This window comes from Cololabis saira, chromosome 2, assembly GCF_033807715.1.
Source record: "Cololabis saira isolate AMF1-May2022 chromosome 2, fColSai1.1, whole genome shotgun sequence".
NCBI classification, from domain to species: domain Eukaryota; kingdom Metazoa; phylum Chordata; class Actinopteri; order Beloniformes; family Belonidae; genus Cololabis; species Cololabis saira.
The window spans coordinates 5189219-5216819 of NC_084588.1; the positions used below are offsets into that span (position 1 = coordinate 5189219).

The following is a 27601-nucleotide window of genomic DNA, read 5'->3' on the forward strand; positions in this document are numbered from 1 at the left end:
TCTGTGGTCTTCTTCGTGTGTTTTTGCTCTTCCAGGCTTCTTTTAGCGTTCAGTCTGCATCTGCTGACGAGGTACAGCCTGCAGCTCTGACCTGCTCCAACCTTCTGCTTCACCGTCACTCCAGCTCCATCCTTAACCGTCATTCACCTCCAGGCTCTAGGGGGCGTAGTCTCTGAGCAGGTTAACCCCACCCTGTAACCGGGGTAACCAGAGCTCTTAGTGAGGGAGAGACCACAACAAACATCAGAGCATAAACATCTGCAGAAGAACTGAGAGACCAAGCAGCAACCATCCAACCTCCAGTCTCATGCGGAACTAAGATTGGTTCAATTCAATTCAATTTTATTTATATAGCGTCTATTACGGGGGTCGGCAACGCGCGGCTCTAGAGGCGCATGCAGCTCTTTAGCGCCGCCCTGGTGGCTCCCTGGAGTTTTTACAAAAATGTTTGACTTTTTTTCTTCTTTTTTTTCTTTTTTCTTCTTTTTTTTCTTCTTTTTTTCCTTTTTCTTCTTTTTTTTCTTTTTTACTTCCTTTTTCCTTTCCTTTTTAATCTCGACATTTCAGCTTTTTTCGCGAAATTTCGACTTTTTTCTCGTCATTTCGACTTTTCTCTCGAAATTTTGACATTTTTCTCGACATTTCGACTTTTTTCACGACATTTCGCCTTTCGCCATTTGCCTTCATTCTAAGGTTTATACAAGACTCTTCATTTTTTGCGGCTCCAGACATATTTGCTTTTTGTGTTTTTGGTCCAATATGACTCTTTCAACATTTTGGGTTGCCGACCCCTGATCTATTACAACAGAATTTGTCTCTAGGATCTTTCCAGAGACCAGAACATAAACCCCCAAGCAATTATTACATAAACATAACATAAACAATGGCAGGTAAAAACCCCCATAGTGGGAGAAAAACCTTAAGCCAAACAGTGGCAAGAAAAACTCCCCTTTAGGAGGGAAGAAACCTGGACCAGGACCTGGATCATAAGGGGGGAGAAACCTGGACCAGGACCTGGATCATAAGGAGAAACCTGGACCAGGACCTGGATCATAAGGGGGGACCCTCCTGCCGGAGGCCAGACTGGTTGCAGTTTTTGATTGGCTGCTAGAGGCTGGCTACAAAACTGATTTCTAACATGATTGATTGACAGTCGGCTCGGCCAACGGGTAGCCGTTATCACTTCTTCATGCATCATGGCGACAGTCACTCTAGGTTTCGCCAATGGCAGCTCTGCAGATATTTCGGTGGCAAGCTGACTTTGATTGACATGCGGTGGGCGTGGCCTCATGCTGGGTCCATTGTTTTATACCGTCTGTGGGTGATCTTGCTCACGTATGATGCTAACTGACGTTAGTGTTCATTCATTCTGAGAAACCTGTCTGAAACATTCTAGTCCTAATGTTGGGACCTGACTCTAGTGGTCACTGGAGTCTGGATCCGTTCTGGGGTCTGGAAACCTGTAAACTCACAAATCTAACAGAAGATGCTGCTCCACTTCTACACCACTTCCTCCTGGTCCTGGTGTGGATCTGTGCCCAGCAGACATCCCACCGGGGGAAGTAGCTCCACCCTTCTGAGACGGACAGATGTTTTTAAAACAAACGCTCTGATGGTTGTAACTGCAGGCTGAGAAGGATGAGGGAATGCTTTTCATTCAGCTCTCCATGGCAACCAAAGCTCATTTCCTCCATACCTGCCATCATTGCACATCACAGCCCTCAGCCGCCCCCTTCACACCCATCCAGTCACATGACCTCTGCCTGTGTGAGCTCACTTCCTGCCCTGATGTGTTTCATTCTTGTTTCATCAGTCTCTGAGATCCTCTCAGATCAGTTCATATGCAGCTGGATCCTCGTCACATGTTGAGGTTTCCCATCTGGATTCATCCTGCTGCTGCTGCTTTATGAAACAGGAATGAACCGTCCTCACATCAGCCCTGGCTGCTCCTCCATGGCGCTCCCCACCCCTCCCCCCCACCCCGCTGACGCCATCATCTTTCTAAATCCGCACCGTTTGTTTTCCAGATGTTTGTGGACAACTTCCAGACGGCCAAAGAGGCGCTGAGCGCCGCGACGGCGCAGGCAGCGGAGCGGGCGGCCTCCAGCGTCCGGGACTTTGCCCAGAAGAGTTTCCGTCTGTCCATGGACGTCCGGCTGAAGGCCCCGCTCATCATCATCCCGCAGTCCTCGTCCTCCCATGATGCCGTGCTGGTGGACCTGGGTCTGATCACGGTGGGGAACCGCTTCACTCTGCTGCCGGCTGCAGACGTGCCGCTGCCCGTGGTGGTGGAGGAGATGGATGTGAAGCTGACCCAGCTGAAGCTCTGCAGGTAGGAAACCAACGCCAACACTGGTCACCCTTTACGTGAGAAAACCCTTCCTGAGGTGACCTGGTGAGCACAAAACCCCCACTGACTGAAGGAAACGACATGTACAGGTGCAGCTCACCTGCCGGCAATGTCTGTCATGGAGCATGAACGCATAATATGTTTAGCAAGGAAGTGTTAGCAGCTGCAAAAAAGGGTCAGCATCTGCAAAGAAAAGTCAGCAGCTGCTGGAAAAGGGTCAATAGGGGGGGTTCGTTTGAAGACTGAGGCCCCGTTTACACGTAGCAAAAACTGTGGTGTTTTCATGCATTTTTGCCGTTCATTTACACGGAAACGGAGCTCAAAGTTTGAGGTTTGGGAACCACAGGATTTCGTCTCTGCTTTTTGCGGATGACGTTGTCCTGTTGGCTTCATCGGACCAGGACCTCCAGCATGTGCTGGGGCGGTTTGAGGCAGAGTGCGACGCGGCAGGGATGAGAATCAGCACCTCCAAGACTGAGGCCATGGTTCTCGGGAAAGGGTGGTGTTCCTTCTCCGGGTGGGTGGAGAAGTCCTGCCTCAGGTGGAGGAGTTCCAGTATCTCGGGGTCTTGTTCACGAGTGAGGGAACGATGGAGCGGGAGATTGACAGACGGATCGGTGCAGCGTCCGCAGTAATGCGGTCGATGTACTGGACCGTCGTGGTGAAGAGGGAGCTGAGTCAAACGGCGAAGCTCTCAATTTACCGGTCAATCTACACCTACCCTCACCTATGGTCATGAACTTTGGGTAGTGACCGAAAGGACGAGATCACGGATACAAGCGGCCGAGATGAGTTTCCTCCGCAGGGTGGCTGGACGCTCCCTTAGAAATAGGGTGAGGAGTTCGGTCACCCGGGAGGAGCTGGGAGTCGAGCCGCTGCTCCTTCACATTGAGAGGAGTCAGCTGAGGTGGCTTGGACATCTGTATCGGATCCTCCTGGACACCTCCCTAGGGAGCTGTTCCAGGCATGTCCCTCCTCCCTAGGGAGGTGTTCCAGGCATGTCCCTCCTCTCTAGGGAGGTGTTCCAGGCATGTCCCTCCTCCCTAGGGAGGTGTTCCAGGCATGTCCCTCCTCCCTAGGGAGGTGTTCCAGGCATGTCCCTCCTCCCTAGGGAGGTGTTCCAGGCATGTCCCTCCGGGAGGAGACCCCGGGGAAGACCCAGGACACGCTGGAGAGACTATGTCTCTCGGCTGGCCTGGGAACGCCTCGGACTCCCCTTGGAAGAGCTGGAGGAAGTGTCTGGGCCGAAGGAAGTCTGGGCATCCCTGCTGAGGCTGCTGCCCCTGCGACCCGGGAACGGATAAGCGATAGAAGATTGAGGGATGGATGGAGCTCAAAGTCACCAAAAACGATAATTTCGGTAACCTCCGGCCAAAGTGGAGATTTCCAAAAACTCCGACATCACGTTTGCTTGTAAACAGAGGGAAACAGACATTTAGGCTTCAGAACGTCACATTATGCGACAGAACCGTCACCAGCGTCATGTGTGCGACCTGTGTTTATAATTTGTTTGGCCGCTGTAGTTACTCGTCTCATTTGTTGATGTTTTTTTCCAGGATTCTGATTGGCTAGCATGACTCTATGCTTCTCGTTACACTGCCCCCTGTAGGTTTGGCTGCTCATAGCACCTTAACAGCATATTTATTCCGGGTTCCTGTAAATGAAGAGATTTTGAAAACAATCTGATGTAAATGATGGTATTTTTCAAAACATAGAGGGGGAAATTTCAGTTTTTGTAAATCCCCGGCTACATGTGAACGTGGCCTCAGCCAGATATCTGTGTGTGTCCTCAGAACCACTCTGAACCAGAACAGTCAGCCTGACATCGAGATCCTGCAGCCCATCAACCTGGAGCTGCTGGTCACCAGGAACCTGGCGGCGTCCTGGTTCCCCAGGATCCCCGGGGCCCGGGTGCAGGGGGGGCTCCAGTCCCTCAACGTAGGTGTCGTGTGTGTCGCAGTTCAACCCCAGACTCTGATCCTCCACCAGAGACCCTCACCTGGGTTTTCTGGTGTCTAGATTTTTATTTATTTTTTATTCTTTATTTCCTTCAAATTAATACAACAAACAACTCAACACAAACGTTCCTAACCTGTGAATGAAAGGGGGCAGGAAGAAGAAGAATCTTATTTACTCTGCCCCTTTTTTTCAAGAAGTCAAATTACAAAGAACGTAATTTAAAAAATTAAAAAAGCAACAACTAAGTAAATAAAAAAATACCAAAAACAAAATCAAATAGCCGCCGGCTATGGGTATGTCAATCAAACTTAACTAACATTTATCATTATATGTCGTTAACCTACTGGCTTTAATTGTTCTTTTGAATGTAATGTTTGATTTGGATTCTTTGTTTTGTTTATTCAGATTGTTCCATAAACTGATTCCTTTCACAGAAACACAACGTTCCATCAATTTAGTCCTGAATCTTGGTTTTTTAAAGATCTCTGTTCCTTTCAAGTTATACTTGCTTTCTCTTTTTTCGAAAGTTTTCTGAACGTTAATTGGTAAAGTTTTTTTATGAGCTTTAAACATAATTTGCAGAATACTATAATCTTCTAATTCATGAAATTTCAACAATTGTAACTGGAGGAATAATGGATTTGTTGAATCTCTATATGGTTTTCTACTGATTATTCTTCTAGATGAGTCTGGGTGAGGAAGACCTCTGTGTGCTGATGAAGGTTCTGGTAGAGAACATCGGGGAAGGGAGTAGAGAATACAACATAGACGTCAAACGGCAGGTGGCCCGAGGTGAGCTGGCTCTCAGGGAATGCTGGGTAATTTGATGAGTATCCAGGAAGTGAACCTGGTTCCCTCCACAGAGCGGGCGGAGCAGTCTGGGTCTTTCCAGTCAGGACCGGACAAGCAGGCGGTCACCGCCAACGGAGGACCCACCGAAAACACCGTCAACCTTCTGCTCGACTTCGAGGTCAAAGAGGTACGACTGACTTCCTCTGGGGTGCAAACCTCACTGAGGTCTCCTGAGTCTCTGGGAGAGTCCCTAAAACCTGGGGTAGAAGCATCACTCAGGTTTAGCCTCCAACATGGCATCCTCTGCTGTCTCACTCTGCAAAAACTCAAAATCTTACCAGGAATATTTGTCTTATTTCTAGTTAAAATGTCTCATTTTTAGTCAAAAAATCTCATTACACCTAAAACAAGACTCATTACCCGAAAAATAACTTGTTATTTGACAGTTTTCCCGTGTTTCAAGTAAATTTTCACTTGAAATAAGTAGAAAAATCTGCCAGTGGGACAAGATTTATCTTCTCATGACAAGCAAAAAAATATTGTTCCACTGGCAGATTTTTCTACTTATTTCAAGTGAAAATCTACTTGAAACAGGTGAAAATTGTTGTTTTTTCCAGTGATGAGTCTTGTTTTAAGTGTAATGAAATTTTATTTGACTAAAAATGAGACATTTTAACTAGAAATAAGACAAATATTCTTGTTAAGATTTTGAAATTTTGCAGTGTGCACACTCGCACGCACACACAAATAAAAGAAAAAAGGACATACTCAAAGAATAGAAAAGACAAAGAAAAGAAAGAAAAGACTACAATACTGTATAAAAAGGACAAATGTGAGGAAGCAGAAGTTTACATCATATTATTAAGCTATTGATATAGCTATGTTTCACAGATGTTTTAAATAATTCCGTGGTATCTCCGTCTCTTCAAGGTGCTGCTGACCCTGAAAAAGCCCAGAGAGGAGAGGGAGTGGCCCTTCCTGCTGTTCCAGGCGTCTCAGCTGGGCATCAACACCAAGCTCAGGAAGTACGACATGTGTGCCACCACCTACGTCAACAAGGTCTCCATGAAGAGCCTGGAGTTCAAAGGTCAGTGTTTTCCCTGGCTCTGCCTCCAGAGAGGTTTCAGCACCCGTCTCTCTGAAGATTGCACTCATTTCCTGCTCTCGTTTCAGACTCCAGCGGCGAGCCGCTTTGCCTCATCAACTCTTCAGCTGAGTCTGGAGCCGAACTGCTCAAAGTCCAGTACTGCAAGGTGAGAACAGCTCAGTCAGGTCACCTGTGGGCGGGGCCGCCTACAAAACTGTTGACTAGTGGGGCCAGATGGGGCCACTTAAATTCTTGGGGTGGAACCAAAACTAAAAGCCGTCATCACAGGATTGTATTATACTGTTATAGTATACAGGCTCAGAAATACTTTTTTTTTTTTTTACTTTCTAACTTGTCTGCATATATATTAATGATTAATACCATGTTAGTAATAAACCTAAGAAATATATATATATATATATATATATATATATATATATATATATATATATATGCATTTTTAATATATAAATATATATCATATATATTTTAACAAATCATATATTTATTTTATTTATATATATATATATATATATATATATATATATATAGTTGAAATAGTTGAAGTCGAAATACATTTCGACTTTTTTTCTCGACTTGCATAATGAATTATTTTTATTTTTCTCCTGTCTGGCCTTAATACCCTTCCATATATATATATATATATATATATATATATATATATATATATATATATATATATATATATATATATATATATATATATATATATATTTTTTTTTTTTTTTTTTAATTTTATTTTTTATTTTTTATTATTATTATTAGGCTCAGAAATACTTAAAGAAACACCTACTGATATGCATTTTGCCCAAATGATTTGGGATGAAACGCATAACTGACAATAGAATCTATGTGATCAGAAAGTGTTTGTTTTTTTTATTGAGGCAAGTGGCCGGGGGGGTGGCCAGCAAATTTGTAGGTGGGTTAGTAACAGAACAGTAACAGAACCTCCCGTCTGTGTTGCTCAGGCGGACCGCTGCGGACCCAACTTCTCCACCGTCTACAAGAACACGGAGCAGACGATCAATGTAAGTCCGTGTCCACCTTCACCTCCAGAGCAGCGCTGGGCGGGGGGGCTGCACCTTCAGCAGCTCATTTACTCTCTCAGTCTCTCAGATCCTAAGGAGAGACGGGACATCTGCACGGCCAGTGCTGCTGATGTGCAGTTATCTGTTTTCTCATCATTTTATTTAATCTTATTTGTTATTTAAACGTACTTAAATTAAATACTTATGATTTTTGAAAACCGCGCAAAGTTATGGATAAGCCCAGATTACTTTTGTAATACTGTATTTGACCCGCTCTTTGTACGTTTTGACCGTATAGAAACATAATTCTTGCTGTACTCTACTGCCCTTACTTTTAACAACTGGTGCTTTTTATTATTTTACCTCTTTTCTTATCATTTTATTTCATTTTATTTGTTATTTACTGTTTAATTGTGTCTTGCCGCTTTTAATGTTGATGTAAAGCACTTTGAATTACCTTGTGTTGAATTGTGCTCTACAAATAAACTTGCCTAGCCTTGCAGTCAGATGTCAGATGCTGCAGCTCCAGCTGAGCAGTCTGGTAGGCGTGGCGGAGCGCCGGGCCACCGTCCGCCCCTCTGATCAGTGTTTGTGTGTGTGCAGGTCACCTTCACCTCCCTGGACGTCATGCTGCACACCCAGGCTCTTCTGTCGGCCATCAACTTCCTGTCCGGAGCGCTGGCCTCCAGCAGCGTGTCGGCTCTGGAGAGAGACGCTCCACGGAAGACGGAAGACAAGGCCGAGTCGGCCAAGTCCAGTCAGTACCACACACCCACCCGCATCTCAAACCTCAGCCTGATATTCTCGACATTTCGACTTTTTTCTCAACATTTCGACTTTTTTCTCGAGATTGTACTTCAACATTAATTTCGACATTTCGACTTTTTTCTCGTCATTTCGACTTTTTTCTCGAAATTTTGACTTTTTTCTCGACATTTCGACTTTTGTCTCGACATTTCAAGTTTTTTCTCGAAATTTCGACTTTTTTCTTGCATAATGAAAAAAAAAATCTTCCCCCAGTTATAACTAATATAGATTCATTCTAAGGCTGAAACAAGACTTTTAATTTTTTGCGGCTCCAGACATATTTGTTTTTTGTGTTTTTGGTCCAATATGGCTCTTTCAACATTTTGGGTTGCCGACCCCTGATTTAAATGAACAAACTGAACGCCAAGAAACAATTGGACCTGAACCAGCCCAGAGCAGAGCTTAGATCCGGGTTATAACTGGAGTAATAACGTGTTGTTTCCTGGCAGCTCCCCTGGTTTCCCCTGCGGAGTGTGAGGTCATAGACCTGAAGGTGATGATGATGCTGGGAGCCTTCAACGTCCTGGTGTGTGACCAGAGCTGCAACATGGCTGACATCAAGATCCAAGGTAGGAACTTTGAACAGAGAGATGTTCCTCTGGTGACCCGCCTGCTATCCGACCTGCTCCGACCGGTCTGACGTTTCCTCAGGTATAAACGGCTCTCTGCTGGTGCAAGGACCTCAGACCCGCATCTCCGCCCGCCTCCGAGACGTCATCGTCCTGGACGTGGATCCCAACACCATCCACAAGAAGGTCAGTCATGTTCAGGACTCGTATCAAGGACAACTGATTAGGGCCCGAGCACTTACAGTGCTATTGTATCTGTAGGAATTCTTTTTTTTTTTTCTCGTGTTTCATCCGATGAAAGGAGGACCTTTTTTTCCCCCTAAACGTGCCCCGAAAGTCACCAAATTTTGCACGCAAGCCAGGTCTGGCAAAAAATGTGATATTTAATGGTTTGCATTAATGGGCGTGGCCTAATGGCTCAACAGCGCCCCCTAGAAAACTTTGTGCCTCAAGCCCCACAATACGGTTTGACGTACATGCACGAAAATCGCTACACACCTGTATCATGTCGCAACTTAAAGAAAAGTCTCTTGGCACCATGGCCGAAACCGAACAGGAAGTCGGACATTTTGAATTAATCGTGTAATTTTGGCGCAATTTATGCCATTTCTTCGGCAGTTAATACGGCCCGAACCGTAACGTGCACCCAGGTGTGTTATACATCAAAATGCGCGTCTACATCGACGATGCGCATGACCTTTTCTCAGTCAAAAGCGCTACCGTGGCGACAATAGACGCCGGAAAGCGCGCACCCCCTTCATCTGATTGGTCCATATTTGATAGTTCCTACTTTCTGCTATAACTTCTGAATGGTTTGACGTAAAGACTCGTGGGTGGTGTCATCGGACTCGGTTTTGAGTCCTTGACCATAATTGGTGCAAATTAGCTCCGCCCCTTCATCTGATTGGTCGATATCTGATAGTTCCTACTTTCTGCCATAACTTTTGAATGGTTTGGTCTTTTTAAAGATTTGTGCATTCTATTATTTTACCTCTTTTCTTACCATTTTATTTCATTTTATTTGTTATTTATGTTTTAATTATGTCTTGCTGCTTTTAATGTTGATGTAAAGCACTTTGAATTACCTTGTGTTGAATTGTGCTGTACAAATAAACTTGCCTTGTGTACGTGCTTATCTGTTGTCGAAACAAGTTCAATACAGTTCAAAGATATTTTATTGATCTCTGAAGGGAAATAAATTGATGTTATTTTAAATGAATGCAGAAAATCTGGTAATCATTAGGAGTTTACGTGTGCTTTTATGCTACTGTATACACGCCTGACTCATACGTTGACATAGTTCCCGGATAATCAATTGGATCGATCAACCTTATGGATCTTCGGCGTTATCCGATACCCGATAGAGCCAGTCAGTGTTGGGCTGGTATCTGATAGTAGTGTTGGGTCATCACATGTGAATGTAGAACCAGTTAAGAGGACGCAGGCCTTCAGTCAGGCGTCCTCTCGTTCCGTTCTTCTTGTATATTCTTGTGACCCGACGTTCAACTGTTTTCCAGGCCGTTTCCATCGTTGGAGACGAAGTGTTCAGCTTCTCCATGAGTCTGACTCCCAACGCCACTGAGGGTGCCGGGTACGCCGACACCTCCAAGACCGACGGGCGGGTCAAGCTGAACGTAGGCTGCATCCGGGTGGTTTACCTGCACAAGTTCATCCTGTCTCTGCTGGTGAGTCACATGGTGCAGCCTGGGAAACGCTGATTGGTACAATCTGATTTTACTATCTGATATTGCTACCACCAGAAGGCCAATATCTGAATACTTACCCAAGCAGAGGTTGCATTTGAGGTTGTAAATGATGGTTGTGTATCTTTCATTTGGCTCCCGCAGACCTTCACCAACAACTTCCAGACGGCTAAAGCAGCTGTGAGCGCCGCCACGGCTCAGGCGGCGGAGAGGGCGGCCTCCAGCGTCCGGGACTTGGCCCAGAGGAGTTTCCGTCTGTCCATGGACGTCCGGCTGAAGGCCCCCCTCATCATCATCCCCCAGTCCTCGTCCTCCCACAACGCTCTGGTGATGGACCTGGGTCTGATCACGGTGGAGAACAGCTTTGCTCTGCTGCCTGTTGAAGGATGTCCGCTGCCGGCCGTCATCGACAACATGGACGTTCAGCTGACGGAGCTCAAGCTGTCCAGGTCAGTAACATCTGACCCGGTGTTCTGTCAATCCTCACTCCCTGCCGAGAAATCCTACTTTGTGGTTCTGCGCATGCGCACAGTCGATTTTCAAAGTTTGCATCATTTCTTGCACAATGTAAAATTGATAATATGGGATGTTGAGTATTTAATCCTTCAAAATACACTCACCCATGACATGAATTGCATTACACTTTGTGAAAATTATACGATAAAGAGAAAAAAACAACAATTCTATGGCTTTATTTGATATTCATTCAGTCATTGGCCTTTATTTAACCAGGCAGGTCATTAAGAACATTCTTATTTACAATAACGGCCTGGCAAGAGACAAGGACCACTTGGGGGGAAAGAAAGTGGTTTAGGGAGTAAAACACAGTAAAATTGCAGCTCTGCAAAGGTGGAAAACCATTAGGGAGCATTTTTTGGCAAAGCAGCAGAAATTGGCAGAACACCGGAACCAGCAGAGAACTTTTCATTTGGTTCCTGCTTGAGCATGATGCAGTTCATTTTTGGTCTGATATATTAGCCTCCATTTATTGATGATTTAAAAAAATCATAATAATAATAATAATGTCTTTATTTCATTCATTAAAAGAAAAACCAAACAGCTCAATATAATTATAACAAATCTCTTTCCTTGAATGAAAGGGGGCAGAAAGAAGACTAAGCTTATCTGTCCCTTTTTCCTAAGAAATCAAAATTCAATTAATGTAATAATAAAAAAAAATTACAAATACCGCAATTAAAAAAAACAAAAAAAAAACACCTTCCTATAAACGTAATTTATTAAAAAAGAAGAAGAAAAATAAAAAGAAACTACAACAAAGTTATAATTTTGATGGTTTATTTGATCCGGTAAAGCACTTGTATGGAGGTAGATTTGTGTCTTAGTTATTCAATCAAAACAAAGATTGCTTCAATCAAAGATTATATTTTCTATGAAAAATAAATTCACTTCATTAAAAAAAAAATTTCGATCAAAGAAAAAAAGTGTTTGAATGCAAAAAAATATTTGAAACTCAAAAAAATGCATTTAAAGACAGTTTTTCTTTGATTGGAAATGTTTTCTTTGTCCTACCCATGACCAATGGGTCAATTCTGTCAAAATGATTCAATCAAAAAAAAAAAACACTTAAAATTAAAAAAAATATTTTCAATCGAAAAAACAGTGTTCAAATGCAATTTTTTTTTTTGCATTCAAACACTTTTTTTCTTTGATTGAAAAAGTTTATTTTATTGAAGTGCTTTTTTTTCATTGAAAATATTTCTTTCTTTTTGAAGCAACTTCTTTTTTGATTAAATGATAAAGACACAAATGTCCTACCCATAACATGGCCCAAACACAAAAAAACACTACTTCAATCAAAAAAGTTGCTTCAAACAAAAAACTTCACTTCTATCAAAGAAAACATTTCCAATCAAAGAAAAACAGTGTTCAAATTTTTTGAGGCTCAAATATTTTTTTGCATTCAAACACTTTTTTCTTTGATTAAAATCATTTTTTTGATTGAAGTGAACATTTTTTTAATTGAAGCAATCTTTTTTGATTGAAGCAATCTTTTTTTTGATTGAATAATTAAGACACAAATCTACTTCCATACACTTGAACAGGAACCTGAACATCTGTCCTGTCCGTGTTGTCCCCCAGGACCTGTGTGGACCTGGACTCGGGCCAGCCCAGCACCGAGCTGCTGGAACCGGTGAATCTGCACCTGAACGTCCGGAGGAACCTGTCAGCGTCCTGGTACCAGAAGATGGCGGCGGTGGAGGTCATCGGAGACCTGAAGCCCATGAAGGTAGGACGCAGAGTCGGAGCGGGTCACGTGACTGGAGCTCTTAGATCTGGTGGTCCTTCTGAGGTGTACGGGTTAGATCTCCTTCAGATCATTTCACTTCCTGTCTGAAACTCTGACACTCTGCTCTTCTTCCTACAACCAGTCCACATGTAACCCACCAAAGGTACCGTGTCCTGTAGAGAGTCTGTGCTTCAGTTAGTCTGTAGACTACCGTATTGGCCCGAATATAAGACCACTCTGATTATAAGACAACCCCCTCTTTTTCAAGTTTTAAAGTTTGAAAAAAGACTTTTTGAACACCAACATTGCCACATTGGAGGGTTTTCAGGCATGAATCGCCTTTACTTTTCTCCGGAAAAGAACACAACCCCCTAGCGCTCTGGGGGGGTATTGCTCCGCGGCAAAATGGAGTGACGGAGAAGTCCGAAAGGTTCACGACGGCGTCACGGCAATGGCGTAGGTTCTGCGTTGGTTTAATGCAGAACCTTAAATCAGTGCATTCGCTTTAAAGATATAGCGCCATCTAGCGTTGTGAATGGTGCAGGTTTACTCGTAGTTCCTAGAGTATCCAAATGTAGATTTGGATGCAGGTCTTCTGCTATCAGGCACCACTACTATGGAACCAACTTCCAATCTGGGTTAAGGGGGCTGACACCACCTCCACCTTTAAAACCAAACTTAAAACCTTTCTGTTTAGTAAAGCCTATAGTTAGTGTTTAGTAAACCTCTAGCTGGTGTTGGTAAATCTCTAGGTAGTGTAAACTCTAGTGTGTTAGAGTCAGTAGTCATAGTTGCAGCTATAGAACAAGACTATAATAGTTAGTCTCAAACATAGCCTCGTGGTAGATATGCTGCTATAGGCTTATGCTGCAGGGGGGCACCGACATGATCCACTGGGCGGTGCCTCTCACCCTTCTTCTCTTCTCCTCTTCCCTTCCTCTCTTCTCCTTTTCCATTTTTATTTATTATAAGTATCTCATAGCTATCATTTTTGTCCATCGTTCCTGTAGTTTCTTGTGCTGGCCCCCTTTTTTCTCTTTTGTGCATGTTTGCAGGCCGGAGCTTCAGGAGCTGAGTGCTGGCCTGCGGCCCCCCGTTTTGTTGTATTAGACCAGGGGTCGGCAACCCAAAATATTGAAAGAGCCATATAATATTGGACCAAAAACACAAAAAACAAATATGCCTGGAGCCGCAAAAAATGAAAAGTCTTGTATGTATAAGCCTTAGAATAAAGGCAACACATGCTGCATGTATCTATATTAGTTATAACTGGGGGAAGATTTTTTTTTTTCATTATGCACTTTTAGAAAAAAGTCGAAATGTCGAGAAAAAAGTCAAAACTTCAAGAAAAAAGTCGAAATGTCGAGATTAATGTTGAAGTACAATCTTGAGAAAAAAGTCGAAATGTCGAGAAAAAAGTCAGAATTTCGTGAAAAAAGTCAAAATTTTGAGAAAAAAGTCAAAATGTCGAGATTAAAAAGGAAAGCAAAAAGGAAGAAGAAGAGAAAAAAAGGAAAAAAAGAAGAAAAAAGGAAAAAAAATAAGAGGAAAAAAGGAAAAGAAGAAAAAAAGGGAAAAAAAGGTAAAACATTTTTTTTTTTTTTTTATACTTTATTTTTTAAAACATTTTTTAAAAAGCTCCAGGAGCCATTAGGGCAGCTATAAAGAGCCGCATGCAGCTCTAGAGCCGCGGGTTGCCGACCCCTGTATTAGACGCTATAGAAATAAAATTGAATTGAATGGGTATAATGTCTAGACCCCGAATGGAAGACGACCCCCACTTTTTCAGTCTTATTTCAATGAAAAAAACACTGTCTTATATTGGGGCCAATGCGGTGTGTAGAATCCTGCCGGGCCGTTCTGGGCCGGTGGGATAGGAGGGTAATATGGTCAGAGTGTGGTTCTGGTGGTGCTAAGTGCTGTTTCTGCACAGCTGGAACTCAGCCAGGAGGATCTGACGGTGCTGCTCCGGATCCTGACGGAGAACCTGGGGGACGCCGGGGGCAGCCGCGGCCCTGGTACCAGCAGGCAGGAGGCCGGGCTGCAGGTCCAGGCCACAGCTCCACTCACAGGTGGGACGGGGCTGACGCTTCTGGACGCTCTCACGTCAGTCCAGAGATGCTCTCAGCCCGCTTTATATATTATTCTTTATTTCATTCATTCAAAGAAAAACAAAACAGTTCAATATAATCACACCAAATCTGTTTCCTTGAATGAAAGGAAAAGAAACTGTGGAACAGCCTGAACATGGAGCTAAAACAAAGTCAAAACATATCACTATTTAAAAAAAGATACAAAGAAACATTTTATTCAAAATACAGATGCAAATAAACATGTAGATATGTACATTTATTAATATATGTAGATATATAGACGTATATTATGGATATAGATATGTTATTTTTAGGTATGTATATAGATATAATGAGTTTTATTATACGTACAGTATTTGTGTATCTATATATCTATTAATATATATATTGATTTATAGTTATATGTAGATACGTCGATATATAGATTTATAGTAATTGTTATGTATATAATTGGAGGTAAATATAAGAACCAGTATATACAGCATATCTACTCTTATATAGTTATTAAAGTATATTGTTATACCATTGCTGTCTATTGTTCTCTATTATATTATAGTATTATAGTAAAGTAATGATATAGTAATACTATATATTATAATTACTTCTATTATTACATACATATATAGTAGCAACTAAATGATGGGCATTTGTTTTCTTTTCTTTTGTTTGCCTTGATTTGTTTGTTTTTGACTATATTTATATCTACATATAATTGAGTATTATATCACTGTATTAAACAGTTATTAAAGTAGGTATGGGTGTTTTATAAATAAGCTTATTGAAACTCTTGTTATATGTAAGAATGTATGTAAGATTCAGGGGTAGGACTCAATAAGTCGTTACTTCAATCCTACTGCGTTTCGAGCATGTTGGTGGATCCTTGAACTATTATTATATGAAGTGCTGTACATGTGTGTATGTATATATGTATATATATATATATATATATATATATATATATATATATATATATACATTTGTATTCTGTTTTTTTTTTTTATCATGCATGTTCGAAATAAAATCTTCAAATCAAAATCAAATGAAAGGGAACAGAAAGAAGACTAAGCTTATTTTATCTGTCCCTTTTTCCTAAGAAATCAAATTTCAATTAATGTAATAATAAAAAAAAAATACAAATTACGCAATTTAAACTTTCCAATAAATGTAATTGAAAAAAAACTACAAACAAACAAAAAAACAAATCCAAAATTACAACAAGTTAAAAAATAACACAAAATAACACATTTTTGTCTTATTTTTTGTCAAAAAATCTCATTACACTTAAAACAAGAATAATTACCAGAAAAATTACTTATTTGACAATTTCACCTGTTTCAAATAAATTTTCACTTAAAATAAGTAGAAAAATCTGCCAGTGGGACAAGATTTATCTTCTCATTACAAGCAAAAAAATCTTGTTCCACTGGCAGATTTTTCTACTTATTTTAAGTGAAAATCTACTTGAAACAGGTGAAAATTGTTGTTTTTTCCAGTGATGAGTCTTGTTTTAAGTGTAATGAAATTTTTTTACTAAAATGAGACATTTTAACTAGAAATAAGACAAATATTCTTGTTAAGATTTTGAGTTTTTGCAGTGCTGTCGTCAAACCCAGATAGTCGTATTCTTTTTTGATTCAAAGAAAAAATATATGACAATGGTGCTAAAATGGTGCTTATCTGTGGTGTACCTGTGCAGGTGAGACGGAGAGGCCAGCAGAGAGCAGGGAGGAGGAGGAGGATGAACCTCTGGAGACCCTCAGGTTCACCTTCAACATCGAGTCTCTGGGTCTGGTTCTGTACCACGAACCCAAACAGGTCAGACAGCAGCTTTAGTCCAGGTGGGGTACAGCTGGTTCTGGTTCTGGTCCAGCGGTGTGACGGTTCTCCCTGTCCCCAGCAGTCGTCAGACCTCCGGCACCAGCAGAACCTGAGGCTGGGGGAGTTCGCCCTGCACCTGCTGAAGACGTCGGGGAAGCTGCTGAGCAACGGCAGCATGGAGGTCAACACGGTGCTGACCGACTGCACGCTGGACGACCTGAGGGCCGGCATGGACCGGGCCACCTCCCGGTACCAGACACACGCCAAACACACGCCAAACACACACCAGACACACACCAAACACACACCAGACACACACCAAACACACACCAGACACACACCAAACACACGCCAAACACACGCCAAACACACACCAGACACACACCAAACACACACCAGACACACACCAAACACACACCAGACACACACCAAACACACGCCAAACACACGCCAAACACACACCAGACACACACCACACACACACCAAACACACGCCAAACACACACCAAACACACACCAGACACACACCAGACACACACCTGCTGTCTCACTGCCAGGGTTGTCAGTACTCGACATAGCTGGGTAGAGTAGCCAAAAATTGTACTCAAGTAAAAGTACTGTTACTTCAGAATAATATGACTCTCAAGTAGAAGTAAAGTAGTCATTCAAATAATTACTTGAGTAAAAGTAAAAAAGTACTTGGTGAAAAAACTACTCAAGTACTGAGTAACTGTTGAGTAACGTCTGATTTATTTTTTTTAACACAACCATTCAAACAGACAAAAGTACAAAATAATCATCTTCAGGCAAATTAAATCAATAAAATTAATTAAAATTAATAAAAAATAGCTTAAATTAAAATAATCTTAAAGTAAATTCAAGTACTTTAATAAATAATAAAATAAATGAAATAATAACAGAATACAAAAATAAATTAAGCACAAAATTTCCAGCCTTTGTACTTTTCTTTTTTAACCAGGCAGAACTAGAACAAACATGAACTCATAGAAACTCTGTGTGTGTTTGAGTCTGTGTAAATGTGACAAAACATGCAAAAACAAACATTTTTCCCAAAGAATCACCCAGTGATGTCATGAGATTAACGCGTACGTGGATAACAAATCTACTCAAGTAAAAGTAAAAAGTATAGTGATTCAAAACTACTCCTAAAAGTACAAAATTTCCCAAAACTTACTCAAGTAAATGTAACGGAGTAAATGTAACTCGTTACTACCAGTATCTGGTACTCGAGTTGTAAAAAAGAATCAGGGGGGATGGTGCATTTTATCATATGGGGACAGATAATTTGTGCAGATTACAAATAATAGAATATATTACAAATAATAGCAGTGACCAAAACAGCTGCAGAAATACTGCAGGAATGACATAGCAGCAGTTAAATGCAGCCTTCTGTAAGCTTTAAATATCCACTGGGCTTACATCAAATACATCAAAACACAACAATAAAAAACACTTTTCTGAACTTATCAATATGACTCTGTCCTTCACAGGATAAGTAAAATGGATCACTGCAAAAACTCTAAATCTTAACAAGAATATTTGTGTTATTTCTAGTTAAAATGTCTCATTTTAGTAAAGAAAATCTCATTACACTTAAAATAAGATTCATCACTGGAAAAAAACAACAATTTTCACCTTTTTCAAGTAGATTTTCACTTGAAATAAGTAGAAAGATCTGCCAGTGGAACAAGATTTTTTTGCTTGTAATGAGAAGATTAATTTTGTTCCATTGGCAGATTTTCCTACTTATTTCAAGTGAAAATTTACTTGAAACAGGTGAAAATTGTCAGATAACAAGTTATTTTTCTGGTAATGACTCTTGTTTTAAGTGTAATGAGATTTTCTGACTAAAAATGAGACATTTTAACTAGAAATAAGACAAATATCCTTGTTAAGATGTAGAGTTTTTGCAGATGTGGGCGTCTCCTCCAGGCCTGGAGCTGCACCCGGTTCTTCTGCTCACTCCGGTTCTGGTCTTGTCCTCTGTTCTGCAGGATGGTCAGGAGGAAGGAAGAGGACAGCTCAGAGAACATGATCGACGTGACGTACCGCCAGGGCGCTGAGAGAGAGGTGGTGGCCGTCCTGCAGAAGCTATACCTGTGTGCCAGCGTGGAGTTTCTGATGGCTGTTGCAGATTTCTTCCTCCAAGCTCTGCAGAGCTCGGCCGCTGCCACGACTGCCGGCACGACCGCCGCCACGACGGACAGACTGCCGCTGAGACAGACGGCAGAGCCCAGACCTGCTGCCAGAACCGGTGAGACCTGGAACTCCACTGGTTTTAATCTCTGAGTTAAACCTGGAGCTCCAAAACTAGGGATGCTCCGTTACCATTTTTTTCACACCGAGTACGAGTATTTTAATTTGTGTACTTGCCGATACCGAGTACCGATAAAAATAACTAGGCTAAAAATGCAACGAATTGGAAGACAGGTTTTATTTGCAACAGATAAATACAATAAAAATAAATAAAACGAGTAGAATAACTATTTTAAACAAAAAATAATCTTTCTGTGTAAATAAAGGTTCCACACTGGCACTGTCTTCACATTTGAAAAAATATCAAACATATAACATATCAATGAAACATCATACCGCGGCTCGAGTGCGTTGAGAAGAGAAATCCTTCGTCTTCTCCAACTGAGAGTTGCTGCTCATCCAGCGCTAGATAACGGGTTAGACCAGGGGTTGGCAACCTGCGGCTCTTTAGCGCCGCCCTAGTGGCTCCTGGAGCTTTTTCAAAAATATTTGACAATTTTTTTCTTCTTTTTTTTTCTTTTTTTTCTTTTTTTCTTCTTTTTTTCTTCTTTTTTCCACCTTTTTTTTTTCTTTTTTTCCCCTTTTTTTCTCTTTTTTTCTTCCTTTTTCCTTTCCTTTTTAATCTCGACATTTCGACTTTTTTCTCGAAATTGTACTTTAACATTAATCTCAACATTTCGACTTTTTTCTCTACATATCAGCTTTTTTCTCGACATTTTGACTTTTTTCTCGAAATTTTGACTTTTTTCTCGACATTTCGACTTTTTTCTCAACATTTCAACTTTTTCTCGAAATTTTGACTTTTTTCTCAACATTTCGACTTTTTCTCGACATTTCGACTTTTTTCTCGAAATTTTGACTTTTTCCTCCACATTTAAACTTTTTTCGCAACATTTTGACTTTTTTCTCGACATTTCGACTTTTTTCTCAACATTTCAACTTTTTCTCGAAATTTTGACTTTTTTCTCGACATTTCGACTTTTTTCTCAACATTTCGACTTTTTCTCAACATTTCGACTTTTTTCTCGAAATTTTGACTTTTTCCTCCACATTTAAACTTTTTTTCTCAACATTTTGACTTTTTTCTCGACATTTCGACTTTTTTCTCAACACTTCGACTTTTTTTTCGACCTTTCGCCATTTGCCTTCATTCTAAGGCTGATACAAGACTTTTCATTTTTTGCGGCTCCAGACATATTTGTTTTTGGTCCAATATGGCTCTTTCAACATTTTGAGTTGCCGACCCCTGAGCTGGGTGATCAGGATCTGCATCCCTGTCCTGTTACCTGAACCGGGGTCCGAACCCGTGTGTGTGTTCTGTGTGGTCCCTGCAGCGTCGGAGAGCAGGACGCAGCTGCGGGCTGTGATCGTGGACCCGGAGGTGGTGTTCGTGGCCAGCCTGATGAAGGCCGACGCCCCGGCGCTGGTCACCTCCTTCCAGTGCGACTTCAGTCTCCGGACGGAGGACGACGGCACCCAGAACATGAGAGCCAACCTCCGAGAGCTGAAGGTGCTGGCCTGCCCCTTCATCCGGACACAGCAGGACCAAGCCGTCACCACGGTAACCACACCACCAGCACCTAGTTGGCTCGCCAAGTTTCTTTTCCACTACAATTCAGCAACTGGAGCAGAAGTAGGAGGTTGGAGAAGCTGCTGTGAAGTTTTTGATTGTGTGATCTAAACCAGGGATTGTCAACCGGTGGTCCGCGGCCCTCTGGTGGTCTGTGGCGGTATTGCAGGTGGTCCGTGAAATTGTAAATGGAAAACAATAATAATTTAAAAATTATATATTTATTCTTTAGACTCAATTTATTTTCCATTTACCATTCATTTTTGGGAATAATTTACCCATCCAAATTATGTCAAATGAAGGAGAGTGAACTTTGTAATATTATAAGCCCTCTTGGCTTCCTATTGTTAAGTTTTCTGTTTTTTGTTTTGTTTTTTTTATAGTAAAAGATGCAAATAAAAATATGCACTGATGCAAATAAATAGCCTATATAGGCCCATATTCTTATTTAAAAGCAAGGTGCAAAGTAAAACAAACATCCCCAAAAGCAGTGGTCCCCGACTGGCTTCTTGGTTATTGGTTCTTTTTATTAATTTTAATTAATTTTATTATTTTATTGATTTAATTTGCCTGAAGATGATTATTTTGTACTTTTGTCTGTTTGAATGGTTGTGTTAAAAAAATAAATCAGATGTTACTCAACAATTACTCAGTACTTGAGTAGTTTTTTCACCTACACAAGTACTTTTTTTACTTCTACTCAAGTAATTATTTGGATGACTACTTTTTACTTCTACCCGTATTGACCCGAATATAAGACGACCCTGATTGTAAGACGACCCCCTCTTTTTCAAGACTCAAATTTGAAAAAATACTTTTTTAACACCAAATTAAATTTTTATACAGAAAATAATTACAGTACATCTGAAACAAATGATTATAACAATATATTTGAGAGAAAAAGCATGTTATTTTGCCTCATTCAAATCATGATCTTGAAGTTTGCATCATAACTTCTTCAACCCATTTTTCTCCAGATTGTCGCTACGTTTCACCATTTTCTGTTATCTCTTCTATTATTTCCTTGTCTTTTCTTTCTTACCGCTATTTTTTATTTTTCTTCTTCATGCTACTGCTATTTTTATTTTTATTCTTCATGCTACTGTTTTTTTTTTTCTTCATGCTACTGCTATTTTTATTTTTCTTCTTCGTGACAGGGGTTTGCTTTGCCCTGGGAAGTTAAGTTCAGCATTCGCTTTAAAGATATCTGGCGCCATCTAGCGTTGTGAATGAGTATAACGTCTAGACCCCGAATGTAAGACGACGCCCACTTTTTCAGTCTTATTTCAATGCAAAAAACACCGTCTTATATTCGGGCCAATACGGTACTTGAGTCATATTATTCTGAAGTAACAGTACTTTTACTTGAGTACATTTTTCTGCTACTCTACCCAGCTCTGATTCTGCCCCTCCCACAGGTGCTGAGACCCTGCTCGGTCGCCATGGAAACCCAGAGCCAGCCCAACCAGCCGCTGAAGGGCTGTGTGACGGTGGAGGAGATCATCGTGAAGGTTAGTGGAGCTGTGGTTCCGTCAGGTGTCCTGGGGGGGGACTGAAGGGAACTGAGACTGGTGTTCCTCCTGCAGATCTCCCCCGTCATCATCAACACGCTCACCACCATCACGGCCGCCATGACCACCAAGCCCCGGGACCCGCAGAGCCCGGAGTCCCAGCTGGACGTCAGCGACCTGTGGTCCACCATGGACATCTACAGGTGTAACTTCTGGTTCCTGGGGGTGGACCAGGCCACGGAGATGACCGAGAGCTTCAGGGAGAGGGACGGCTGTCGGGAGGGAGAGAGCTTCACCGCCGACATCAAGGTACCGCACAAGACTTCACAATGGCCACGGCTACATGATGGTTTTTAATTCAGAATGAATTATTCCCATCTAAATAATTCCGAATTAAACTAGTTTCCTTCGAGTTTACTTAAAAATAGTAATTCTGAATTGAGGTTTACATGGAAAACACGTCTGATCGTCTTTCTCCAATTCCTCTCCAGGTCTGGGGGTTGGGAAGGTTCTGATTGGATAGGGGGGGGACCGGAAGTTAAACTACCGGAAGAAAAACTAACTTAGCTGCTTAGCGGCTATAACTTTGAAAAGCTCACAATTTTGATGTTTCCTGCCATCTGTTCTTTTAATTATTTCCAGGTCCTTCAAGCTATTTATTAAATAAATGGTCTCTGCTCTTGACCAGCGTTTACTGCGTGCTGCATCTTGAAACTTTCGTGCATCTGAAATGCCATACTAAACAGTATATACTAAAAAGTATACTTAAATGCAGCACACGTTTGAGTAAATATCAGTAGTGTGCATTAATTCGGACGTACTATTAAGAGCGCACACGTCACTTCCTGCCGTTGGGAGGAAGTGACGTGTCACAGCAGCAGTAGCCGCTGTTACCATGGTAACAGCGGCTACTGCTGCTGTTACCATCTGCTTTAACCCTCCGGGACACCTTTAATAATTGTTACACTCTGACCCCTTCGCGCAGAAAACGCGCTTTTCATAAGGTAGCTATAAAACATATTATACATTAATATTATATTCCACTTTAATTGAGCTAATTTCTTTCACCAATATCTGACCTAAGTGTTGATATCAAATATTAATGATATTTTAAAGATTTAACCCTTTAAATGCCAGGTTTTTGTCACGATGCCACCATGTTTTTAGATGAAAAAAACAGAAAAATTGAATTATTTTCAATATACTACATGCAAAGTAGATTTTTTTGTTTTGGGTTATTACAGCCTGGGATATGTCAATGATGAGTAGCAACATTGATTTTCATGCATTATTATTTTTTGTGCAGTGTCAAATAGTTACACTCTGACCCCTTCGCGCAGAAAACGCGCTTTTCATAAGGTAGCTATAAAACATATTATACATTAATATTATATTCCACTTTGATTGAGCTAATTTCTTTCACCAATATCTGACCTAAGTATTGATATCAAATATTCATGATTTTTTAAAGATTTAACCCTTTAAATGCCAGGTTTTTGTCACGATGCCACCATGTTTTTAGATGAAAAAAACAGAAAAATTGAATTATTTTCAATATACTACATGCAAAGTAGATTTTTTTGTTTTGGGTTATTACAGCCTGGGATATGTCAATGATGAGTAGCAACATTGATTTTCATGCATTATTATTTTTTGTGCAGTGTCAAATAGTTACACTCTGACCCCTTCGCGCAGAAAACGCGCTTTTCATAAGGTAGCTATAAAACATATTATACATTAATATTATATTCTACTTTAATTGAGCTAATTTCTTTCACCAATATCTGACCTAAGTATTGATATCAAATATTCATGATTTTTTAAAGATTTAACCCTTTAAATGCCAGGTTTTTGTCACGATGCCACCATGTTTTTAGATGAAAAAAACAGAAAAATTGAATTATTTTCAATATACTACATGCAAAGTAGATTTTTTTGTTTTGGGTTATTACAGCCTGGGATATGTCAATGATGAGTAGCAACATTGATTTTCATGCATTATTATTTTTTGTGCAGTGTCAAATAGTTACACTCTGACCCCTTCGCGCAGAAAACGCGCTTTTCATAAGGTAGCTATAAAACATATTATACATTAATATTATATTCTACTTTAATTGAGCTAATTTCTTTCACCAATATCTGACCTAAGTATTGATATCAAATATTCATGATTTTTTAAAGATTTAACCCTTTAAATGCCAGGTTTTTGTCACGATGCCACTATGTTTTTAGATGAAAAAAACAGAAAAATTGAATTATTTTCAATATACTACATGCAAAGTAGATTTTTTTGTTTTGGGTTATTACAGCCTGGGATATGTCAATGATGAGTAGCAACATTGATTTTCATGCATTATTATTTTTTGTGCAGTGTCAAATAGTTACACTCTGACCCCTTTGCGCAGAAAACGCGCTTTTCATAAGGTAGCTATAAAACATATTATACATTAATATTATATTCCACTTTGATTGAGCTAATTTCTTTCACCAATATCTGACCTAGGTATTGATATCAAATATTCATGATTTTTTAAAGATTTAACCCTTTAAATGCCAGGTTTTTGTCACGATGCCACCATGTTTTTAGATGAAAAAAACAGAAAAATTGAATTATTTTCAATATACTACATGCAAAGTAGATTTTTTTGTTTTGGGTTATTACAGCCTGGGATATGTCAATGATGAGTAGCAACATTGATTTTCATGCATTATTATTTTTTGTGCAGTGTCAAATACTCACACTTTGACCCCTTAGCGCAAAAAACGCGCTTTTCATAAGGTAGCTATAAAACATATTATACATTAATATTATATTCCACTTTTATTGAGCTAATTTGTTTCACCAATATCTGACCTAAGTATTGATATCAAATATTCATGATTTTTTAAAGATTTAACCCTTTAAATGCCAGGTTTTTGTCATGATGCCATGTTTTTAGATGAACAACACAGGGAACACAGAGCAGCAACATTGATCTTCATGCATTATTATTTTTTATGCATTTCAAAAGGTAGCTATAACACATACTTTTTTACCCAGAAGTGAAACAATGAACAATGAACCAGGAACAGTGAGCCAGGAACATCAAAACTGACTAAATAACATTCAATAACATTCAATAACAGCAACAAAATTGTGACAGAGAGAAAGAGACTGTGTGTGTGTGTGCGTGTGTGCGTGTGCGTGTGTGTGTGCGTGCGTGTGTGCGCGTGTGCGTGCGTGCGTGCGTGCGTGCGTGCGTGCGTGCGTGCGTGCGTGCGTGCGTGCGTGTGTGTGTGTGTGAGAGTGTGTGTGTGAGTCAGTTCAGGTGAGGCAGGAGCTGCAAACAATTTGGTAGTGCTCCTTGCAGATGGGACTGTCGCAGTTTCTGCAGGTGGAGTACACGTAGGAGTTTGTTGCTGGTGCTCAAAACACACTGCCTCCTCCTCTGGGTGGTGTCTGGGGATGGGCTTGCACTTGAGCTTGGACCTGAGTCTCCTTTGAGTTCAGCACCAACACCAAGGCCGCAGCAGCTGGTGTGCGGGGAGGTGGCGTCTCCTTGTCATTTGTGGAGCTACAAGAGTCTTCCCCAGCTCCTCAATGAACAGCCTCCTCCGCTAACTTTTTCCCCGTTTCCATGACGGATCCACGGTGGTCCAAAGGATGAAAGCAAATTTCACTGCCACTGAATTTCCCCACTTCTGGAAGTCTCATCTTCCTCACTGTCAGAGGACACATCAAAGCTCTCAGAAGACGATTCAGACACCGGTTCCTCGTCTGTAGTATCTGTGTTCTCTGTGTCAGATTCCTATTGCCCACGATCAGAATCAGACGCCATCGCTATGTCCAAAGCGTTGTGCACTCAATAGGCTCTCTCCATCTTGCCAAATAAGAAATGACTAGTTCCACAGGTTGCATTTTTATAAACTTTGGCTGCAGTCGCAGCTGTGTAAACGACTCAACAAAAAGCATGATTCTCTCTATGGCTGCACCTTTCATGTGATTCAAAATGCCCTATGTTTGGATTTATTTGTGTTTATGGACCTCTTGTGTAGGTGTGTGTGGTATGCATTTATACAAAATAATCTTAGAGGGGCTTTAAACTTCTGCACAAAAACGATGTGAATGAATGAAAACAGTGGCACTTGAAAGCCTTTGCTCATAATGTCATAAGGTCACACACACACACACACACCACACACACACAAACACACACACACACACAAACACACACACACACACACACACACCCATATACTAACTGTACATGCACACATACACACACACACACACACATTAAGGGAGGGGGAGGGGTGAATTGTGACGGTGCCATCCAGTGGAAATAGCATGTTTTTTCTCCATATGCCAAATATGGTAAAAATGAGGTAATCTGGTTCAGAGTAGTAAATATGATCAATTCCAAGGCAAAAGACCAGATTGACACCTAGATATAATAAAATGCATTTATTATGCTTTAATGGAAGCGAGATCAAAAATTGAAGTTTGAATGGGTTTCAATGGCGCGTTTTTTGCGCTAAGGGGTCAGAGTGTAACAATTGTATTTTACAGAGTGTATTTTAGACTTACTGTAGGAACTGAGCTGGAAATATAAAGATCATATAAAAATACACAATCTCACCAAAATTCATGCCATATGGATGAACTCAGCCAAAATTATCCAAAAATGAAAAGTGAAAAGCGCGTAAAATGCGCCTAGGTGTCCCGGAGGGTTAAAGGAGCTCCGCTCTTTCCCATTTATCCTGACCCAAACAAGATGACATTATATAATATTATATACGAATATTATAATATTAATATTATTTAATAATATTATTAAACTTAATATTATACTTATGACATATACGTATCCCTTAGCAACCAAACGCCGCTGCATTGCATTGTGGGAAGTTTCTGCTCAGCTAGTGTCCATCAATCCACACTAATACATTTATCAGGTATGAGTATGGATAGTACATACTATTGACGTATTGTACGTACTAATGTTTCAGACGCACTAAAAAATCTTGCATACTCATTTTGCATACTCATAAGGGTGGAAGTATGGAATTTCGGACGCAGCCTTTGTTTGGAAAACCAGCCCAGTGTGGAATATAAGCGTCATGGAGACAGACGGGCGAGGGAACGAGCAGAAAGAAAGACCGGAATTAATTTAAGGCAGAATGAGTGTACACATGATCGCAGAATTATTCTATTCGGATTTAAAATCAGAATAAACCAGCCACTTATTTCAGAATTAAGTTTAATTCGGAATGGCCATTTTTATTTGGAATTAGGTGTTTACATAGTAATTTTTACTCATTTTAAATCAGATTTAATTGTAATTCTGAATTAAAGAGGAATGAAACTCCCCATGTAAACACACTGAATGCTGGGCCCCGTGCAGCTGGACCTTCATAACCTGCTGTTGCCCCCCAGGTGATCCAGGTGACCCTGGAGTCTGGTCTGGGTCACCGTACGGTCCCTCTGCTGCTGGCCGAGTCCTCTCTCAACGGCCTGGCCCAGAACTGGTCCTCCCTGCTGCACCTGAAGGCCGACATGACGCTGGAGGTGAGTGCTGGTCCTGGACCGGAACCTGCACACATCACGATCAGGATTCTGATGGTTTTTTTTTTATTTGAAGATTTTATTTCGAACATGCATGTTAAAAAAGAGGACAAAAAAGTCAAAAAAACAGAATACAAATCCAGTCCTACCCCTGAATCTTTCATACATTCTTACATATAACAAGACGAGTTTCAATAAGCTTACTTATAAAACACACATACCT

The 27601-nt window shown here is 40.8% G+C and overlaps 1 protein-coding gene across 15 annotated transcripts in view; it reads left to right on the forward strand.

Annotated features, from left to right (window-relative positions):
- Positions 1–27601, forward strand: part of vps13c (vacuolar protein sorting 13 homolog C) — a 112745-nt gene that overhangs the window by 39804 nt on the left and 45340 nt on the right. For 6 of the 15 annotated variants that reach the window (XM_061736650.1, XM_061736704.1, XM_061736677.1 and 3 more), the window contains 23 exons: positions 36–71; positions 2028–2332; positions 4144–4288; positions 4993–5101; positions 5173–5288; positions 6032–6188; positions 6275–6354; positions 7178–7237; positions 7841–7994; positions 8494–8613; positions 8696–8799; positions 10131–10298; positions 10461–10765; positions 12417–12564; positions 12707–12727; positions 14498–14636; positions 16354–16472; positions 16555–16724; positions 18491–18750; positions 20087–20313; positions 21741–21833; positions 21909–22142; positions 27250–27381. In XM_061736650.1, the coding sequence (XP_061592634.1) occupies positions 36–71; positions 2028–2332; positions 4144–4288; positions 4993–5101; positions 5173–5288; positions 6032–6188; positions 6275–6354; positions 7178–7237; positions 7841–7994; positions 8494–8613; positions 8696–8799; positions 10131–10298; positions 10461–10765; positions 12417–12564; positions 12707–12727; positions 14498–14636; positions 16354–16472; positions 16555–16724; positions 18491–18750; positions 20087–20313; positions 21741–21833; positions 21909–22142; positions 27250–27381 (3402 nt within the window). The remainder of the gene's footprint in view (positions 1–35; positions 72–2027; positions 2333–4143; positions 4289–4992; positions 5102–5172; positions 5289–6031; positions 6189–6274; positions 6355–7177; positions 7238–7840; positions 7995–8493; positions 8614–8695; positions 8800–10130; positions 10299–10460; positions 10766–12416; positions 12565–12706; positions 12728–14497; positions 14637–16353; positions 16473–16554; positions 16725–18490; positions 18751–20086; positions 20314–21740; positions 21834–21908; positions 22143–27249; positions 27382–27601) is intronic. The other 9 variants (XM_061736668.1, XM_061736749.1, XM_061736767.1 and 6 more) reach the window with 4 other exon arrangements.